The sequence below is a fragment of the Lepus europaeus genome, chromosome 21 (genome assembly GCF_033115175.1).
Source record: "Lepus europaeus isolate LE1 chromosome 21, mLepTim1.pri, whole genome shotgun sequence".
NCBI lineage: Eukaryota > Metazoa > Chordata > Mammalia > Lagomorpha > Leporidae > Lepus > Lepus europaeus.
In genome coordinates this window covers 53,544,049-53,563,881 of record NC_084847.1, presented here as the reverse complement: position 1 = coordinate 53,563,881, position 19,833 = coordinate 53,544,049, and the positions used below count along the sequence as shown (strand labels likewise).

General features: G+C 54.7%; 1 protein-coding gene across 1 annotated transcript; it reads right to left on the bottom strand.

The window, feature by feature from the left end:
- Nucleotides 1–396: 396 nt before the first annotated feature.
- On the bottom strand, nt 397–11,359 carry ACTL6B (actin like 6B). The gene is made up of 14 exons (XM_062180370.1): nt 11,299–11,359; nt 10,830–10,906; nt 10,489–10,654; nt 10,101–10,201; nt 6,585–6,682; nt 5,783–5,877; nt 5,609–5,715; nt 4,922–5,011; nt 4,747–4,808; nt 4,525–4,639; nt 4,315–4,395; nt 4,121–4,216; nt 3,828–3,914; nt 397–477 (listed from the first exon to the last, which is right to left on the bottom strand). The coding sequence occupies exons 1-14, from the start codon at nt 11,321–11,323 to the stop codon at nt 397–399; spliced, it is 1,281 nt and encodes a 426-aa protein (XP_062036354.1). The 5' UTR covers nt 11,324–11,359.
- Nucleotides 11,360–19,833: the final 8,474 nt, after the last annotated feature.

The window sequence follows — 19,833 nt, the reverse complement described above, 5'->3', positions numbered from 1 at the left end:
GAGGCCCGGCGGAGGCCCCGCCCCCGCCCCGCCCCCGCCGCCTCCTCTCCTCCGTAGACCCTCCCCCAGCTGGCTCCTAGCTGGCCCCGAGCTGGGTCCGGTGGCCGCTGACACGTGGGGCCATCGGTTCTTTCCTGGGGTTGTTCCCTGCGCCACTCGCCTCCCTCCGCCCGGCCAGCCCCAAAGAGGTCAAACTTGTTTTTGTTTTAATTAAAACCTTTTTACTTCTTTCAGCTCAGAAACATCTCAATCTAAGAGGACGAAGGGGGCGGGGAGGGGGCGCTGGGAGGGGGTGGAGGGCTTCGATCTGCGCTCGCTCCATGGAGGCCTGGCCCCGGGACGGCCCCCGCTCCTGAGCGCCCCTGTCCGCAGCAGGGGGCTGGAGAGGGGGCGCCCTCAGGGACACTTCCGCTCCACGCACTGCTTCCCGCCCTCCTCGTACTCCTGTTTGGAGATCCACATCTGCTGGAAAGTGCCCTAGGTGGAGGGGAGGGGACAGGGTCAGGACGCGCCGCCCCCCACCCCACCCCGCTGCGCGCTTGAGCCCCTGCCCCTCCCGGCCACATCCCTCTCCACCTCTCTTCCGTATCCGTTAGGAGAATGCCCGCCTCAGCGTTCAATCATTCATTCACAAGTATTTACCGAGCTCCTGGCTGCTCTTACCAAACACCTAACCCTACACACACACCACTCCTGCACGGGGATCAGGGGGAAATCCAGGCCTCCCCCCATTTCCTACATCTCACCACCCAGACACCACCTAACTTCCAGGAGGCAGGTGCTCTGTTGCCACACCCCCAGCCCTGTTGAGATTGTCCCTTCCACGTCTGTGTGTCCCCAACTTCTGTCCCTGTTTGTCTCCTCAGTTCACTGGACGGCCCTTCTTGGGCCATCTGGCCTACCTCACCCCTCCCCCAGGCTCCCCATCTCTTGTCCCTGTGCCCTGAGTATCTCTGCCTGAGTCTCCCTCGGCCCTCATATTCATACAGGACTTCACCATCTTCCTGCAGAGCCTACCCAGTCCTGCTGCTGCCCTGGCCTTTCTCACCCCCTACACCCAGGCTGCCCCCGGGCTGTCCACCAGCATCGAGTGGCTAACGAGCACCTGAAATGTGGCCAGTCCAGGTTGAGATGTGCTCCAAGTGGGAAAAATATGCTGGGTTTTGATGACTGAGTACAGAAAAAAGGGTGTAAAAGATCTTGCTTGGGGCCGGCGCTGTGGCATAGCGGGTAAAGCCGCCTCCTGCACCGCCAGCATCCCATATGGGCACCAGTTCAAGTCCTGGCTGCTCCACTTCCAATCCAGCTCTCTGCTATGACCTAGGAAAGCAGTGGAGGATGGCCCAAGTCCTTGGGTCCCTGCACCCACGTGGGAGATGCTGAAGAGGTTCCTGGCTCCTGGCTTTGGATGGGTATAGCTCTGGGCATTGGGCCATCTGAGGAGTGAACCAGCGTATGGAAGTCCTCTCTCTCTCTGTCTCTCTCTCTGCCTCTACCTCTCTGTAACTTTGCCTTTCAAATAAATAAATAAACAAACAATTCTTTTAAAAAATCTCACTAAGAATTTTTTATATTGATTGCTTGTTAAATTATGGTGTTTTACACACACTAATTCAAAAATACTCTATTTTCAGCTGTTTGTAGTCTTGGCTCTCCATATCTGCCCGTTCTGTACCAGCAGATTCAAAACATTTCATCTGAACTGAACAAGTACAGAGGACTTTTTCTTGTGATTCTGAAGGGATACAGTATAACAACAGTCGATACAGCATTTACATCAAATTAGGAATTGTAAGTAAGCTAGAGATGGTTTAATGCTTACAGGGGAATCTGCAGAGGTTCTGGGCAATATGAAGCTATTTTATATAAGGGACTTGAGCATCCAGGGATTTCGGTATCCAAGGGGTCCCAAAACCAATTCCCAGCCATCACTGAGGTTACTAGAAAACGTATGATCACGTATGTGACTTGCGTCGTGTTCTTGTTGGACAGTGCTGCCCTACGCCTGCCAGAGCTAGCGGGCTGGACCTCTTGCCTGCAAACAACCCACATTCTGTCCATGAACTCACCGATTAGCTCCCAATGCCAGCGCTGAGAGCCACTCCCCCCTCACAGCAGAGCTGTGCTTGCCCTCTGCCTCCTTCCGATCCACCCTGCAGCCCGGAACCCACTGCATCTGTCCTTGGCCTGGGGCCTTGCTTGGCTCCCCCAGTCTGGGCACCCTCCCTTTCTTTTTCACCTCTTCCCATCTCAGCTCCTTGGAGGCCCTTCATGACCCCTGACCTGCACCAGATTCTCCAAGGAACACCTGCGCACTTTGTGGCCACTTCCTGATGATGGTCTCTGTGGCAGACGGTCTTGCTCATGCAGCTGCGGACTGTCGGGCTGTGTGTCTAGAACAAGCACACCCTAGGCCTGCGGTAATGTGCTTGACCTGCCCCAGCCTTTAGATAAGCGTGGACCGCCAGATGCAATTTTTCTGAGCCTCATTTCTGTCTTTCTGGGGTTCCCCTTCTAGTGGCTGGCCCTGCTGTCCTCTGGGGTGGCTGGCGCCCTGCAGATGGAGACTGCATGCCAGCTCCCTGCTCCACGTCCTGCCTCTGCCCCCGCAGCAGATCCACACTGCACTCACCACCTCTGGCCCCAGACCCTGCCTGTCCGCCTCCTTCTCCAGCGGCCCCTTACTCTGCACCCCCCTCCCCAGATACCCACTCCACGACTCCAGCCACCTTCCAAGAACTCCTTGATTCTAGATCCCAAGGTCTCAGGTCTGGTGGTCTTCCCTGAAGGACATGCATGGTCACATTACTTCCGTACCCTAACCTTGACCCCCTGACCCCAGACTACAAGCTGATCCCAAGAACTACCAGGCAGGCCTGCTATGTCTCATCGCTCCCTTGCCCCAACCTTCAGGGTCTCCCTCCTGCTAACTTGGCCCAGTGGGCACCTCACTGCAGCCTCATTCCGAACAACTCTAGCTCCCCCTGCTCCCCGAATTGTGTCCTAGTAGAGTAGTCCTCATTGACTGCCCTCTCCAAAAATGTGGGGCCCACGCTGTGGCATTGTGGGCTAAGCCTCCGCCTCCAGCACCAGAACCCATATGGGCACCGGTTCAAGTCCAGGCTGCTCCTCTTCCGATCCAGCTCTCTGCTATGGCCTGGGAAAGAAGTTGAAGATAAACCAAGTGCTTGGGCCCCTGCATCCATGTGGGAGACCCAGAAGTTCCTGGCTCCTGGCTTCAGATCGGCTCAGCTCTGGCCATGGCGGCCATCTGGGGAGTGAACCAATAGATGGAAGACCTGTGGCTCTGTCTCTCCTTCTCTCTGTAACTCTACCTCTCAAATAAGTAAAATCTTTTTTTTTTTTTTTTTTTTTTTGACAGGCAGAGTGGACAGTGAGAGAGAGAGACAGAGAGAAAGGTCTTCCTTTGCCGTTGGTTCACCCTCCAATGGGTGCTGCGGCCGGCGCACCGTGCTGATCCAAAGGCAGGAGCCAGGTGCTTCTCCTGGTCTCCCATGGGGTGCAGGGCCCAAGGATTTGGGCCATCCTCCACTGCCTTCCCGGGCCACAGCAGAGAGCTAGACTGGAAGAGGGGCAACCGGGACAGAATCCGGTACCCCGACCGGGACTAGAACCCGGTGTGCCAGCACAGCTAGGCGGAGGATTAGCCTGTTGAGCCATGGCGCCGGCCCCAAATAAGTAAAATCTTAAAAAAAATAAATAAATGTTTGTTGAATGAGTGAATGTGGAGGCAGGCAGAGGCGGCAGGAGCAGTCGGGGCGCCCCTCCCCCACATTCAGCGCTATGCCAAGCCCCTTCCCTCTCACCAGTGAGGCCAAGATGGAGCCCCCAATCCAGGGGCTGAACTTGCGCTCCATGGTGCTGTTGCTGGCGATGAGCTTCAGTCGCATGCTCTGTGGGGGCAAAGGGGCTGGGGAAGCAGACACCCAGGTTCTGGAAAGGGGCGGGGTCGGGGCGGGGCTGAGAAGCCACAGGGGCAGGCGGTCTGCTCTGGTGGCCGGAGCACTGGATGCTGGGGATGGGGCCAGGAAGAGCCGCGTTCCCGGAGGGCGGAGCCAGGATAGGAATTCCAGGATGCCAGTCAAGGGTGGGCTCCTACCGGTGGGGTCTTCTGGGAGAGCTCTCGATTGAGCCTGTCAGTGAAGCCCTGAAGCAGCGTGTTCCCGCCGGTGACGATGACGCTGCCATACAGGCCCTGACAGCAGGAGAGAGGAGTAAGCCTTCAGGTAACATCCCGTCCCTCCTCCCCATGAACCCCGGGCCCCTCTGCCCAGCCTCTGGCTCCATCCTCACCGGGCGGATGTCAATGTCGCACATGCCAATGCTGGTGGTCACCACGTGGCCCACGCCTAACATAGTGTTCCCTGACAGGCCCTGTGGACAAAGGTGACCTGGGCTTTGGGCCCTCTGTCCTCCCCCCAACCCCTGTAGTCCTTCTCAGCCTCTTGCAGTGTCCAGGGACCCTGGCCGGCCACTACCCCAGTGCCCGCCAGTCAGCCCGACCTTGACGTTGGAGGGGTCAAACAGGCCCTCGGGGATGCGGAGCCGCTCGGCACCGTAGTCCGTGTTGTAGCCATTGGGCATCTCGTAGTGCACTGTGGGCATCTGTGCAGCCACCCTGCCCGGGAAGGAGCAAGACTCTGCTTGGGGTGCTCACAAAAGCCCCAGGGGGAGGGCCCCCTGAGCCCTAATTCCGTCCCCCCCCCAGCTCCGAGCCCCACTCACTGCTCATCATAGGGGGAGTCTGAGACCTGTAGCACCGAGGCCTGGAAGTCCTGGATCACCTCCTGAGAAGCGGGGAGGGGTGAAGACCTGGTTTGGCTCCCGAGCATCCACCCCCAACCCCCTGCAGAGCCTCTGGGGAGGGGTCTGTTTCAGGGGGCCCTCCCCAGTGCCTCACGTTGCACATGTAGTTGTGCCAGGACTTGGAGACCTGAGGTAGCTTCTCCTTCTTCTTCCAGTTCGGGGGGGCGCCCTCTCGAACAGGCTCCTGTAGGGGTACAGCCTCTAAGCACCCCAGCCCAGACCAAGCTTGCCCAGCCCAGATGACCACACCTGCCTTCCTAGGCTGGCTGGCTTGGGATCTTTGCTCTGCGGGCCCGGAGAGGTGTCCTTCACCCTTCCCTGATGGAGAGGAGAGAGAACGGACAGGGTCACACAGCGTGGGTGCCAATGGGAGACCAGAAGCTTCCAGGAATGGCCTTTCCCTGGGCTGTGTTTCATGTGAGGTGTATGTTGTATCACCAGACACTCACAGAGCCCTCTCCACTGAGGTTCAGGGAGTTTCCACACCGTTCCTGACGTCACACAGCTCAGAGACAGAGGCAGAACTCACACCTGGGTCTACTGGACTCCAGATCCCACGGCACAGTCCTTCTGCAAGCTGGCCGGTTGCATAATATCTCAGTCATGTCCCTCAGCCTGGCCAGGGCACGGATGCCTCGACTGGAAATTGAGGAACTGGATCCAAGGTCTCCTGGGAGCCCTACTGCTTTCTACCTACTAGCTCATGGGTCAGGGGTCTGACGGGCATAGGGTGAGCACCCGGGACTCTGTGGTGGCAACTCCGGGCCCCTGGGGGCCCCACCTTGGCTGCAATCATGTATGGAGGGATGATGTCGATGGCCATTTCCTGGAAGAGCTCCCGGCACTGCATGGAAATGAAGTCCCCGGCCAGGGGCGACTTGACGATGCCTGAAGAGGAAACAGCGTCAGGACCTGGTCCTCCCGAGGGCACCCCCAGCCCCTGCCGAGCCCCCACCTTGCTGCAGGACGTAGCCATCGTGCACTGGAATGGCCGTGGTGTGTGTGGCCCCGCTGTCCAGCACAAGGCCCGTGGAGCGTCCATTTGCAAAGCTGGTGTGGGACGGGTGGGTCAAAGAGACTGCAGCAGCCAGTCGGGGCTGGGACTCAGAACTGGCCTGGTCGCTCCCTGCTCTCCCGGCGTCCCGCCCACCGGTCTGCAAGTCCCTCCCCCTGGCGCAACTCCTGCGAAAGGCTTCTAAGGCCCCGTCTTCCCTGTCTGGATCACAGCTCCTTCCTCTCTTCCTTCTGAACTCCCAGCTCTTCATGCTTAGCTCTGTGTCCTACCGGCGCCCTGAATTTAAGCGATCCTATCACCCCAGAGCCTAGCGTGGGGGTCAAGGCAAGGCAGGCCCTGAAGAAAGGGCAACGCTGATTGGCTGTTTAAGAAGGAACACCCCCCCCGTGTCTTACACTGATTGGCTGCTTGGGAAGGACCCCCCCCGTGTCTTACGCTGATTGGCTGATTGGGAAGGACCCCGCCCGTGTCATACCCACCTACCTGTCTCCAGCCCCAGCCCCGGCCTTCTACTTGTCCGACTCTCTCTCTCTACTCTGCTTGATGCAAGGAATGAGGAAAGATCCTTGATCTGCCCCCCATGCACTCAGCCCGCTGGGCCTTCTGCACCAATGGGGTGAAGGGAGGCGTCTGTCCACCTGGCTCACTGATCTTCAGAGAGCCAGCCCAGCTCCCGGCTCAGGGCACCACACACCCCACCCTGGTCCTCCGCCCAGGCGGAGCAGCTCAACCCGGAGGATACGCGGTCAGCACGGCGGTCTTGCACAAGAAGAAGGCAGGAATGTTGTACTGCTCGAACATCAGCTCCGTCAGCTTCTCCCTCTTGGCCCGAGTATTCCACTGGGGAGAAAGTGCAGGATGGGAGGCGTCAGCAAGGGAGAGGCACAGACCCACACCCGTGCATGGGGGTGCACACACATTCTCTCACACACACACGCACATGTTCCTATACGTGTACGCATACATCAACACACACACACATATGTACACACAACTCTGACAGGGGACACAGATCAAGCGCCTTGGTTCACACGGATCTTTAGAATGTGAGAGCTGTCAAGAATGTTGGAGGTCACAGCACAAACTTAGTTGAGGAAGACAAAACTCAGAGACTTGCCCAAGATCACCCAGAAGCTCTGGCCCGAGCTGTGTCTGGAGTCATTGTCCTTGCACCGTGGCCTAAGGGCTCTTTTCTGGCAACACTCCCCTCAGGCCCTTCCCAGACCTCCGGCTAGCCCTCTCCCCTCAGAGGGAACAAAGCAGCAGACCAGGGTTTCTGGGTTAATAATGGTAGATTGAATACACGTATCTAATTTTATTCTGATGCGGGACTCCAGGGAAACTATAATCAAATGCAAATGCAATAGGCTATTGAGTACCACTTCACCCCCACCAGAGAGTGATGATAACTAAAATCCAGAAGACAGCAAGTGTTGGCAAGGACGTGGAGACGCAGAAACCCTGGCACACTGCTGGCGAGAATGTAAAATGTTCAGCTGGTGGTTACCCAAAAAGGCGAACACTGAATTACCACAGGATCCAGCAACTCTACTCTGGGTCATATGTGCCGGAGAACTAAACACAAGTACTCAGCTCCTTGTACACGAATGTTCACAGCAGCACTATCCCGGATAGCCAAAGATAGAATTGATCCAAATGGCCCCCAGTGATGAAAGATAAATAAACTGTCGTAGATTCCCTAGTAGTCAGCCTTAATAAGGAATGACACACTGACACACGCTGCAAGCTGGGTGCACTTTAAAAAGAATTACGCTAAATGGGGGAATCTGAACACCCAAAGTCACAGATGATGTGGTTCCTTTTATAGGAAAGGGCTGGCACGGATCTGTCCAGAGACAGCAGACTGGAGGCTACAGAGCAGTGGGAAAAACTATCTCAAGGGAAGGGGTTTCCTTTTAGGGACGAGGAAAATGTTTTGACTAGATAGTGGTGATGATGGGGCCAGTGCTGTGGCCTAGGTTAGGCTTCAGCCTGCAGTGTCAGTATCCCATATAGGCACCGGTTCAAGTCCCGGCTGCTCCACTTCTGATCCAGCTCCCTGCTAATATGCCTGGGAAAGCAGTGGAGGATGGCCCAAGTGCTTGAGCCCCTGCACTCCTGTGAGAGACCCAGATAGAGTTCCTGGCTCCTGGCTTCAGCCTGGCCCAGCCCTGGCCAATGCAGCCATTTATGGAGTGAACCAGCAGATGGAAGATTTCTCTCTCTTTCTCTCTATATCTGTCTTTCAAGTAAATAAATAAATATGTATATTTTTTAAGATCGGGTGCAGGGACCCAAGGACTTGGGCCATCTTCTACTGCTTTCCCAGGGCACAGCAGAGAGCTGGATCGAAAGTGGAGCAGCCGGGTCTCGAACAGGTACCCACATAGGATGCCCCTGGTGCTTCAGACCAGGGTGTTAACTCGTTGTGCCATAGCGCCAGCCCCAATAAATACATCTTTAAAAAACAAAAAAGAAGCCAGCGCCACAGCTCACTAGGCTAATCCTCTGCCTGCGGCACCAGCACACCGGGTTCTAGTCCTAGTCGGGGCACCGGATTTTGTCTCGGTTGCTCCTCTTCCAGTCCAGCTCTCTGCTGTGGCCCAGGAAAGCAGTGGAGGATGGCCCAAGTGCTTGGGCCCTGCACCCGCATGGGAGACAAACAAAAAAAAACCCATGAAATCTGTTCTCTTTATATTAATAATTTTTTTAAGTCATGGAATTGCTTTTTTCTCAGAAATATGGAGCGAGAGAGACAGACAGAGCTCCCATTCATTGATTTACTCCCCCAAATCCTTCAACATCCAAGACTGGGCCAGGCTGAAGCCAGGAGCCAGGAACTCAATCCAGGTCTTCCACACGGGGGGCAGGGATCCAAATAATTGAGTCATCACTGGCTGCCTCCCAGGGGTGCACACTAACAGGAAGCCGGAATCAGAAGCAGAGCTGCGACTTGCATCCAGGTACTCTGATGTAGGATGCCGGCATCCCAAGTGGCGTCGTAACCACCATGCCAAATGCCTGCCCCTCCATTGTTGACTTAAAAAGGTGAATTTTATGTCATGTGAATTTCACCTGAGAAAGAGTAGCGCCTCAGGTTGTGAAAATAAGAAAAGAGCGGCCGGTGCTGCGGCTCACTAGGCTAATCCTCTGCCTGTGGCGCTGGCACACTGGGTTCTAGTCCTGGTCGGGGCACCGGATTCTGTCCCGGTTGCTCCTCTTCCAGTCCAGCTCTCTGCTATGGCCCGGGAAGGCAGTGGAGGATGGCCCAGGTCCTTGGGCCCTGCACCCCATGGGAGACCAGGAGAAGCACCTGACTCCTGGCTTCGGATCAGCGAGGTGCGCCGGCCGCAGCGGCCATTGGAGGGTGAACCAACGGAAGGAAGACCTTTCTCCTCTCTGTCTCTCTCACTGTCTAACACTGCCTGTCAAAAAAATAAATAAATAATAAATAAATAAAAGAAAAAAGAGCAACCAGCAAGAAAACTTTGAAAGTTAAGGGTCAGATCGGCGAGTAGTAACTGACTTAACAGATTTGTAAATGCTGACTCCCAAGGCAGTACTGGGAAAAGCCAGGAACAACCTGTACTGAGCCACAGAACCCTGAGAGAGCTCAGAAATGGGCACTGTCAGGTGGCTCTGGATGTGGAGGTGAAAGGAGAGCTAAAATCAGATTGTTTAAAGCCACTCAAGAAACAGAAAAGCGATCATTGATTCCCCAGCTCAGCCCTGATTAGCATACATAGTAACAGGAGGCTAAATAGTGAATACTGATCTTTCAGAAAATCTAAGCCAGAACCGTACTTAAAGGTGGGGAACGAGAAATATGTGTGATATAGGCTAGAGGAGGAGAGAACTCGATGCTCTTTTTTCTAGTAGGAAATTCATAGATGATGCCTAATATAGAAAACCTGCAAACAGCAATGTAAGTGTGATATTGGGAGATATGGAAGGAAATACCAAAAAAAAAAAAAAAAAAAAAAAGATAACAGGGAGAAAAGCAATGGCATTTGGAAAAGGGGAAATGGAAGAAGGCGGTAAGAATTGCAGTGTTTCTTCTTCACATGTTTTATAAAGCAAATCGACCTTATGTACTACAACTATTTTCAAGTTAAAGGATTAAAAAAGAACTGGAGGGGAGAAGGGCAGTGGAGCGTATAGAGCAGGAAGAGAAAGAGGAAGACAGGTGGCCCAAGATGACGAGGCTGGAAGGGCTGTCTGAGAAGGGACAGGTGTGCTGGGGGCCCAGGGCACTCACCGGGGCCTCTGACATGAGCACGGGGTGCAGGTTTGGCTCAGACTTGACATGTTTGCTGTAGGTGTGATCCAGGATGGCTCGGAAGCACTCCCAGTCCTCAACTGGGGCCAGAAAGACGCAGGTGAGGCGGGGAGGGGTCAGCGACAGGAAAGGAAGCGTGGAGGGACGCCAAGCCCAGGGGAGGGGGAGTTCAACTCCAGAGGAAAAGCCCCTTCCCCACTCCCGGGAATCTGGGGCTCCTGGGCTAGGAACCAGGCAGCTGCAGGGGGCTCTGAGGAGGTCCCTGGGACTTGGGCAGTTGTGAGGAGGACTCTGTGGCTGTGAGACAGAGTCCCACGGGCGGGGAGTGGGCTCCTGGTCTGACTCAGGGTCGGGGGGGGGGCCTTACTCATGCCGTTCTTGAGGGGCGACATGACCTCCGCTCCATCCCGAGGCACGTGCAGGGCATTGGTGTCAATGTGGAAGATCTTCCCCTTCTTCTCTTTCTCCCCCTCCAGCTCCAGCCCGCCCCCCTCCTCCGCGGCCAGCAGCCCCACCGTGGTGGGGAAGTCAGCCTGGGTGGGAGGGGGCAGCATGGGCAGAGAAAGGAAGATCACCCGGTTGCCCGTTCAGTCCCAGGGCAGGGTCCTCAGCCCGCCCCTGACTGTTTTCCCACATCTGCTCAGCTGGGAGAGCCCTGGGTTAGTGGCGAGCCTGGAGAGGATTTGGGGAGGGATCTGAAAGGCTCACCTTGGGACAGTCCTCCCCAGCATACCCGGCGCGGACCGAGAAGGAGCCAATGTCAAAGACCAGCGCCCCCACCTCATCTGTGCGGGGAGACGGGCAGGTGAGGAGACCTCCCCCAAACTCTGTCCTCGCGGACAGGTCGGAGAGGAAGGGGGACAGGGCAGAGCCACGGTCCGAGAGGGGGCCCTGGAGTGGGGGTCAAGCCGCCAGAGTTCCCTCCTAGCCGGTGGCCTTGTTCAGGCCACTCTCCGGGCTGGGAAGGACGGAGCCAGGGACGGAGAAGGGTAGTGGAGAGGCTGGGCCCGGCGCGCCTGGGGCGTCCCGGGAAAGTAGGGGTGGCACGGGACCCAAACCTGGGGTCGGACTCGCTTGAGCGCCGAGGTGACAGGCCCCGGGGTGCCCCGAGCTTGGGCGGCGCGGGTACGGGGCGCAGGGCTGCGCGCGAGGCCCCGGAGGCCCGGGACCGGCTCACCTCCGCCGTAGACGCCCCCGCTCATAGTGCCCCTCGGTGCGGCTCGCGGCCCGTGGGCGGCGGCGGGATCAGCACCGCGGCGGCCGGACAGCTCCCGGGATCCCGGGCGGGCGGGGCGCGCGGCGGCCAATCGGGAGGCCGGGACCCCGCCCCCAACGGCTCCGGCGATTGGCTGCGAGGCGAGACAATAACCCGGCCGGGGGCCGCCGCTTTAAAGGCGCAGACACCTCCGCGCTCGGCGGCGGGGAGGGCCCCAGCGAGACCAGCCCTGGGCAATGGGCGGCAGAGAGGAGAGTAGGGAAGCGAGGGAGACCAGGATCCCGCAGGGTGACTGATGGGGACCCTGCTGCCGTAGCTTTTCAAATGGGCTGTGGGGTGTGTTGGGGGGAGTGCCACCATCACAAGGCTTCTGTCACACCTGGGCCTGAAGGAAGTCTCCCGGAGTAGAAGGGAAGACAGAGAGGGCGCGACCCGAGGGGGTGTGTCTCCATCTCTTCCCCGTGCCTCCCTCGTGGCCTCTTTTCCTCTCCTGGGCCTTCCACCTACACACGTGCATACATGCACACACACGCACACACGTGTACACACATGCACACACAGGCTCTCAGCCGACCTGTCCTTACCCTTCGCTCTCTGCTCAACCGCCTGTTCTCCCTAGAGGGCAGTGATCACGGTGTCCAGCTTCTGGTAGGCCCTGGGCTCTTCTGGGCTCCCAGCACTACCAGCATAGCAGGCTTGGACAGCAGCGGTGAAGCAGCAGCTCCGACTGCCCGAGTTAGCCGAGGGAGACTCTGTGAGCCTGTGCTGGCCGGTGTGGCCGTGTGTGTGTGTGTGTGCATGTGCATAGGCACACGTGAACATAACGTGTTGGACATGTGCATGTACATGGGCACACGTGAATATAATGTGTTGGGGCTGTGTGTGCATGTACATAGGCACACATGAACATAACGTGTTGGACATGTGCATGTACATGGGCACACGTGAACATAACGTGTTGGACGTGTGCGTGTACATATGCACACGTGAATATAATGTGTGTGCATGTACATAGGCACAAGTGAACCTAGTGTGTTGGGGCTGTGTGTGTGCATAGGCACACATGAACATAACATGTTGGGGCTGTGTGTGTGCATGTAATAGACACACGTGAACATAATGTGTTGGGGCTGTGTGTGTGTGCATGTACATAGGTACACGTGAACATAATGTGTTGGGGCTGTGTGTGTGCATGTACATAGGCACACGTGAACATAACGTGTTGGACGTGTGCGTGTACATATGCACACGTGAATATAATGTGTGTGCATGTACATAGGCACAAGTGAACATAGTGTGTTGGGGCTGTGTGTGTGCATAGGCACACGTGAACATAACATGTTGGGGCTGTGTGTGTGCATGTAATAGGCACACGTGAACATAATGTGTTGGGGCTGTGTGTGTGTGCATGTACATAGGCACACGTGAACATAATGTGTTGGGGCTGTGTGTGTGCATGTACATAGGCACATGTGAACATAACGTGTTGGGGCTGTGTGTGCATGTACATAGGCACACGTGAACATAACATGTTGGGGCTGTGTGTGCATGTACATAGGCACACGTGAACATAACATGTTGGGGCTGTGTGTGCATGTACATAGGCACACGTGAACATAACGTGTTGGACGTGTGCGTGTACATATGCACACGTGAATATAATGTGTGTGCATGTACATAGGCACAAGTAAACATAGTGTGTTGGGGCTGTGTGTGTGCATAGGCACACGTGAACATAACATGTTGGGGCTGTGTGTGTGCATGTAATAGGCACACGTGAACATAGTGTGTTGGGGCTGTGTGTGCATAGGCACACGTGAACATAACATGTTGGGGCTGTGTGTGTGCATGTAATAGGCACACGTGAACATAATGTGTTGGGGCTGTGTGTGTGTATGTACATAGGCACACGTGAACATAATGTGTTAGGGCTGTGTGTGTGCATGTAATAGGCACACGCGAACATAACATGTTGGGGCTGTGTGTGTGCATGTAATAGGCACGCGTGAACATAATGTGTTGGGGCTGTGTGTGCATGTACATAGGCACAAGTGAACATAACATGTTGGGGCTGTGTGTGTATGTACATAGGCACACGTGAATATAACATGTTGGGGCTGTGTGTGCATGTACATAGGCACAAGTGAACATAACATGTTGGGGCTGTGTGTGCATGTACATAGGCACACGTGAATATAACATGTTGGGGCTGTGTGTGCATGTACATAGGCACACGTGAATATAACATGTTGGGGCTGTGTGTGCATGTACATAGGCACACGTGAATATAACATGTTGGGGCTGTGTGTGCATGTAATAGGCACGCGTGAACATAATGTGTTGGGGCTGTGTGTGCATGTACATAGGCACACGTGAACATAACATGTTGGGGCTGTGTGTGTGCATGTACATAGGCACACATGAACATAACGTGTTGGATGTGTGCATGTACATAGGCACACGTGAACATAATGTGTTGGGGCTGTGTGTGCATGTACATAGGCACACGTGAACATAACATGTTGGGGCTGTGTGTGTGCATGTAATAGGCACATGTGAATATAACGTGTTGGGGCACTTCTGCACTCCCATCTGCTTGTTTGGGGGTTGGCAGCTGTGAGAACAGCAATGGCACAGGAAGAGGGTAGTGTGACTGCGGCGTGTCCCCGAGGGTTCTCTGCTCACTGGTTGCCCCTTATGGAAAAGACCCAGCTCTTCCTCGACCAAAGGATGGGCTGAGCTGGCTCATTCCTTACTTACTGGTGACAGTGGCATTGCGCATCCCCGCGGTGGGCTCCGAGTCCAGGTCTGGCTCCCCAGACTGGAGCCCTGCAGGTGTCAGTGGGAGGGGTGAGCCGGAGGGGAGGGAAGGAGCTGACCCAGCAGCTAGGAGATTGACATTTTCTCAAGTGACCACAGGTCAGTCACTGACCTCTCTATACAGTGAGGCCTGGGTGGACTGCGAGAGCCCGCTAAGCTCCCAGAGCCTGTATCTCTTCGTCTTCCAAAATGCTGAGGTGGGGATGAAAGAGATTCTGTTCATGCTGATCCTATGCATGCTGTCTGCTGAACACTGAGAGATGTTGCCTCACTTCCCCCCAAGTCAATTCCACTCCCCTTCAACCTCCGTCTCCACCAGCCGTCTCAGAGTAGAAACTTTCCCAGTCAGAAGAAACCTTACCAGTCCAAGCCCTGCGTTTTGCAGAGGTCGCCCCACATGGAGGCAGGGCGCTGTCTTGGCCACATAGCCCAGCGGGGGTGGAGCCAGGGGGGTGGAGCCACATCTCTTCTCAGCCAGTGAGATGTGGCCTCCGTGTTTCCCTCCAAGCTCTGCTGTCCCTGAGGACCCCGTCCCATGCCAGAATCAAGGACCTGGATTCTGTAAGCACTGGGCCCCAAGAATGTCCCCAGGTTTCTTTTTTTTTTTTTTTTAAAGCCTTTCTATTATTGTGCATAAGTTAGAAGCTTGCTGTCTATCTGGTTATAAGAAGTGAATTTTCCTTTCGCAACTGGAAGAAAAGCAACTAGGCTTGGTTCATTCCCAGGCAACTGTGGCCAGTTTTCCTGTCTCATGAAATCTGACATAAGGTTCTACTGTGTTATAGAAGTGGTTAAGGTGAAATAATTAATGCATTTCATATGTCTATCCATTCATTTAGCAAACATCTTTACTGTCCACAGTGTGGCAAGAATTATGCTAGGTGTGTGTGGGGTGTGTTGAGATAGATAAAAAATACACCTGTTCATAAGGAGTCTGGTACAGTGGGGAGAGCTGAGACAATGCCTGTAGATGGCTGACATGGAGGCCCAGTGGAGGCAGGGGCTGCTCATCTCTGTGAGTCCAGGAAGGAGTCTAGAAGTGGAGTCGAGCTGAATATGAAGGGTAAACAGGGCACAGGGTGGGAAAGTCTTCCATGCAGAGAGCAGCATGTGCCCAGGTCTAGAGGCACGAACCCTTCTAGAATGTGTGGGAATCATTAGGCGCTTGGTCTAGGAGAGGAGGGTCGGATATGAGCTGATGGCAGAGGTCAGTGTCAGAGGGGGGCTAAGAGTAGAAAACAAAGCAAAAGAGACCAGTGCTGTGGCATGGTGGGTAAAGCCGCACCTGCAGTGCTGGCACCCCATGTGGGTACCAGTTCGATTCCCAGCTGCTCCACTTCCAATCCAGCTCCCTGCTGGTGCACCTGGGAAAGCAACAGAAAATGGCCCAAGTCCTTGGGCCCCTGCACCCATATTGGGGACCTGGAGGAAGCTCCTGACTCCTGGCTTTGGATTGGCCCAGCTCCAGCCATTGTGGCCATCTGGGGAGTAAACCTGTGAATGGAAGATCTCCCTCCCTCTCTCTCTCTCTCTCTCTCTCTCCATCTGTCTGTAACTCTGCCTTTCATATAAATAAATAAACCTTTTTTTAAAAAATACAAATCAAAGACAAACTGGTCCACACCTGCAACTCCATTTATTTATAAAGATTTATTAATTTATTTGAGAGGCTTGGTTACACACAGAGAGAAGGGTCTTCCATCTGCTGGTTCCGTCCCCAAATGGCTACAATAGCTGGACCTGAGCTGATCCGAAGCCAGGAACCAGGAGCCTCTTCCAGGTCTCCCACATGGGTGCAGGGGCCCAAGCACTGGGGCCATCTTCTACTGCTTTCCCAGGCCATAGCAGGGAGCTGGATCAGAAGAGGAGCAGCCGGGACTTGAACCAGTGCCCATAAGGGATGCTGGCACCTACTATACCACAGCGCTGGCTCCTCCAACTCCATTTCTATTTAGCAACATACAAAGCATTTTCTGTGTCCCGGGTATTGCTGTAAGTGTTATAAACATTGCCTTTTAGTCCCTTTAACAAGCAGATTCTTAGCCTATTTTGCAGGGGAAACAAAGGCCCAGGCTGAGTGACTCGCCCCAGGCAGCTCAGTTGCTCAGTGACAGAGCTGAGGTTTCAACTGAGGCCTGTGAAAAGTGCCGGCCAAGGGCAGATGTCGTCACGCTTTTACTCATTCTACACATGTTCTCTAGGTGCCTTGCAGGGACTGGGAATAAAATGGCTCATAGAACTTGATGGGACACTCATAGACTTTAATATCTATCCAGGAAGATGGATGACTAAACAATTAATTCAGTAAAGTCATCTGGAGGTTCTCACATCCATGGCCACATTTAGGCTGGCCAAACCTGAGCACTTGGTATTGATGCTGAAGATGCCAGAGTGAGACCTGGGCCCCTCCGACCCCCACACCTTGTTAAGAGTTAGCTCCTTGCTGACTGAGCTTCAGCCAGCCTTCCACTAGATATACCAAGTGCTTGGCTTCACAGGGCGCCCCTGGCCCACAGCAGGTGGCAAATGCCCAGAAACACACAATCCAGTAACGGCTGCCATAGGAATGCGGCCAGCACTGCAGTGAGGCACAATGTCATCTGAGAGGCAATATTTCAGCGAAGCCCCAGAACATGACCTGAATTTTTCTGGTGGAGAAGGAAATGGAGTTAAGGTGGGGGTGGGTGGGAGGCGTGCTGAGTCAAGGCCTATGTGTCACGCAAATAGGGTTTGGTCCTATGCATGGAACCGGTGGGGAGCTACGCATGTGCTGCGTGGTTTTCAATAGCAAAGGTATACAATGCAATTTGCATCTTAGGAAGATATCTCTGGCGGCTGTTTGGTAGGTTGATTAGAGATGGGCTATCCTAGAGGCCAAGAAACAGGCAAGGCCGACAGGACAGCAGCTGGCACACGGCAGAAGGGGTGGAGTCCAGCAGTATCCAGGAGGCAGCACTGACAGCGGGTACCTACCAATGACACCGATTGACTGCCAGCCTTACCCATCGCCTTTCTTCCATCATTGATGTTTTTGCAGGGTCCATAGCTGGAGACTACATATCCCAGCCTTCCTTACGTCTTGGCCAACTTCTGAGCGGAAGTCAGTGGCATCCGTAACCAGGAAAGAACTTGTGTTGCTCTCCGTACCCCCTTCCCAAAGGTTGAGATTCAGCTTGGACCATGTTGGACACAGAGATGAAGGCCAGAAGTGTCCACACTCCTGCGGTCTCTTCTAGGGTTTAAGTCACTGAATTTTTGGGCTTCTTTGTTACAGCAGCTTGGACCGTCTTTGGATGGTGAGTTGTGGGGCTGCTAACTGGGCTGAGAGATCTGGGGAAGGTGGAAGGGTGGGCAGGATAGGGCGTGGAGTTACCTGTCTGATGCAGTCTTGAATGTGCTGAGTGTGAGGTGTCTGGAACAACAGTGTATAGGGAATGTTTTACCCAGCCCTTCCGGAGGGGGGACCCTAATCTGAAGCACGTGCTGATTTCCGTGATGTAAATACTCCTCCCACCATGGTTAATTCCAAGTTGTGACTATCGAAGTGACTTCACTGGGCAGGGAGCCGGGAAGAGAAGTGTCCTCTGACAGTGGGCTCTTGTGAGTCAGTCTGAACTGGCATGAGCTGACGCCAGCACAACACTGCCCATCAGCACCCAAAAGGAGATTCTCGGTCTGCAGAGTTTGTCTGGCTGAAGATACCCCTCACTCTTGGGGCTCTATTCCAAGCCAGATTTCTCTGCTGGGCCCCACACCTGCCTTGCAGCTGCCTCTTTTTTTTTTTTTTTACAGGCAGAGTTAGACAGTGAGAGAGAGAGACAGAGAGGAAGGTCTTCTTTCCATTGGTTCACCCCCCAAATGGTCGCTACGGCCAGCGCTGCGCCAATCCAAAGCCAGGAGCCAGGTGCTTCCTCCTTGTCTCCCATGTGGGTGCAGGGCCCAAGGACCTGGGCCATCCTCCACTGCACTCCTGGGCCACAGCAGAGAGCTGGACTGGAAGAGGAGCAACCTGGACAGAATCCGGTGCCCCGACCGGGACTAGAACCCGGTGTGCCGGTGCTGCAGGTGGAGGAGTAGCCTAGTGAGCCACAGCGCCGGCCGGCAGCCGCCTCTTGAACATTTCTCCTGGCACTTCAAGCCTAAAATCTCTAATCTAAACCCTCAATGTGTCCCCTTTTGGACATATGCCAAGTGTATTGCGAGGAAGAGACAGTTGGGCTAGAGACAGAGGGTTGAAGGTCATGAGCCATTTGAAGGTCAAGTCGCAGCAGTGGGTGGAGTTACATAACAGAGAAGCAGCACCAGGGAGAAGAGAAGATGGAAGTGAGGATCCTGGGAAAAACAACATTTGCACAGTGCCCTGATGAGCAGAACAGGTCCGGGAGAAGACTGAGAAAGAACATTTAGAGGAGGAAGGAAGTCGCGAGACCTGCCAGTGCCTGGTCCTCCACACGTGCTCTGGGCTTCTCTCTTCTCACACTGGGCACGCACTGATCAGCCCCTACCTGAGTCCTTTCTCTTTCTCTCTCTCTCTCGCCTCCTGGGCTTCCCACGACATGCTCCAGTGGTTGCCATCAAAACATTTGGATTCCACACTCTCTTCCACTGCTGCCCCATCTTTCTCTACCCCCTCTCACTCATTTCATTGTCTGCACTGCCTCATTGCCCACTCACCCTCACCCCTGCAGGCAGACTCTCGCCTCCAGCATCCCCTGCAAAGGGCCTGGCCAAAGTAGTCCATGGCAGCCACCCCCCCCCCCATGCACGCTTCTCGGTCTTGCCTGTGTAGCATCTAACAGTCTGCCATTCTCCTTTTTTCTTTTAGGTCCAGAACTCCACATTCTCCTCAGCTTTCTGGCCTCTGGTCTGGCAGCTTCTCCTCTGCCTGACCTCCAAACACTGGAGTTCTTCGTAGCTTGGTCTCAGGCCATCTTGTCCGTTCCCTGAGTCTCCTTATGACTTCATCTGCTTGGATGTGCTACTCACTCTCGCTTGCTCTCTTCCAACCCAGATCTCTCTGCTGAGCCCAGACCTGCTTCTGTAGCTGCCTGCCAAACATCTCCCCTGGCTCCTCTCACAGGCACCTCACCGTCCCAACCGTCCCAACCGTCCCAGCACTCTGGAGCTTGCCCAGCAAACGTGTCCCCTCTGCACGGTCTGCTTTCGGAAGATGGCACCTCCAGGCCACCAGCGCTCCTGGTTAGCTTGGTGCCCTCTTCCTCGTCTTCTCTGTAGACTGTCAACTCCACGCAGACCCGAAGGATGCACCTGCTGTTCACGGCTGAACCCTCAGGGCCTCGGACAACGCTTGCTGCATCAGTGGGGCTGGGCAGACACTTGGTAGATAACTCGCTGGATGGATTCAAAGAGAAGCACATCGAGTGCAGAAACCAAAGAAGCCCTGTGGGGACTGACATGATTGGGGTCTAACCTCAGGCTGCTGGCCTCCCAGTGGCTTCAGGGAAGTTGCTCAGCTCATCAATTCTGTTATCTAGAAGGCCCTTCCAAATGCTCGTGTTTAACGGACATGGATTATCTATTGTTAACATGTCACTGAATTGGCAGGTACACATCAAGGGCACTTGTATAGCTAAGAATATGACTTTTAAATTTGTCTTCAAAAATTATGCTTTTGAAAAATTAATGTTTTTTTAAAAGAATTAAAAGGTACATTTA

Excerpts from the sequence above, each read along its gene's own strand:
- ACTL6B (XM_062180370.1), bottom strand. The coding sequence starts at position 11,323 with ATGAGCGGGGGCGTCTACGGCGGAG. Across the intron at positions 10,202-10,488 it reads GCCCCTCAAGAACGGCATGA|TTGAGGACTGGGAGTGCTTC; the intron begins GTAAGGCCCCCC and ends TTCTGGCCCCAG. Across the intron at positions 6,683-10,100 it reads TGCTCATGTCAGAGGCCCCG|TGGAATACTCGGGCCAAGAG; the intron begins GTGAGTGCCCTG and ends CTTTCTCCCCAG.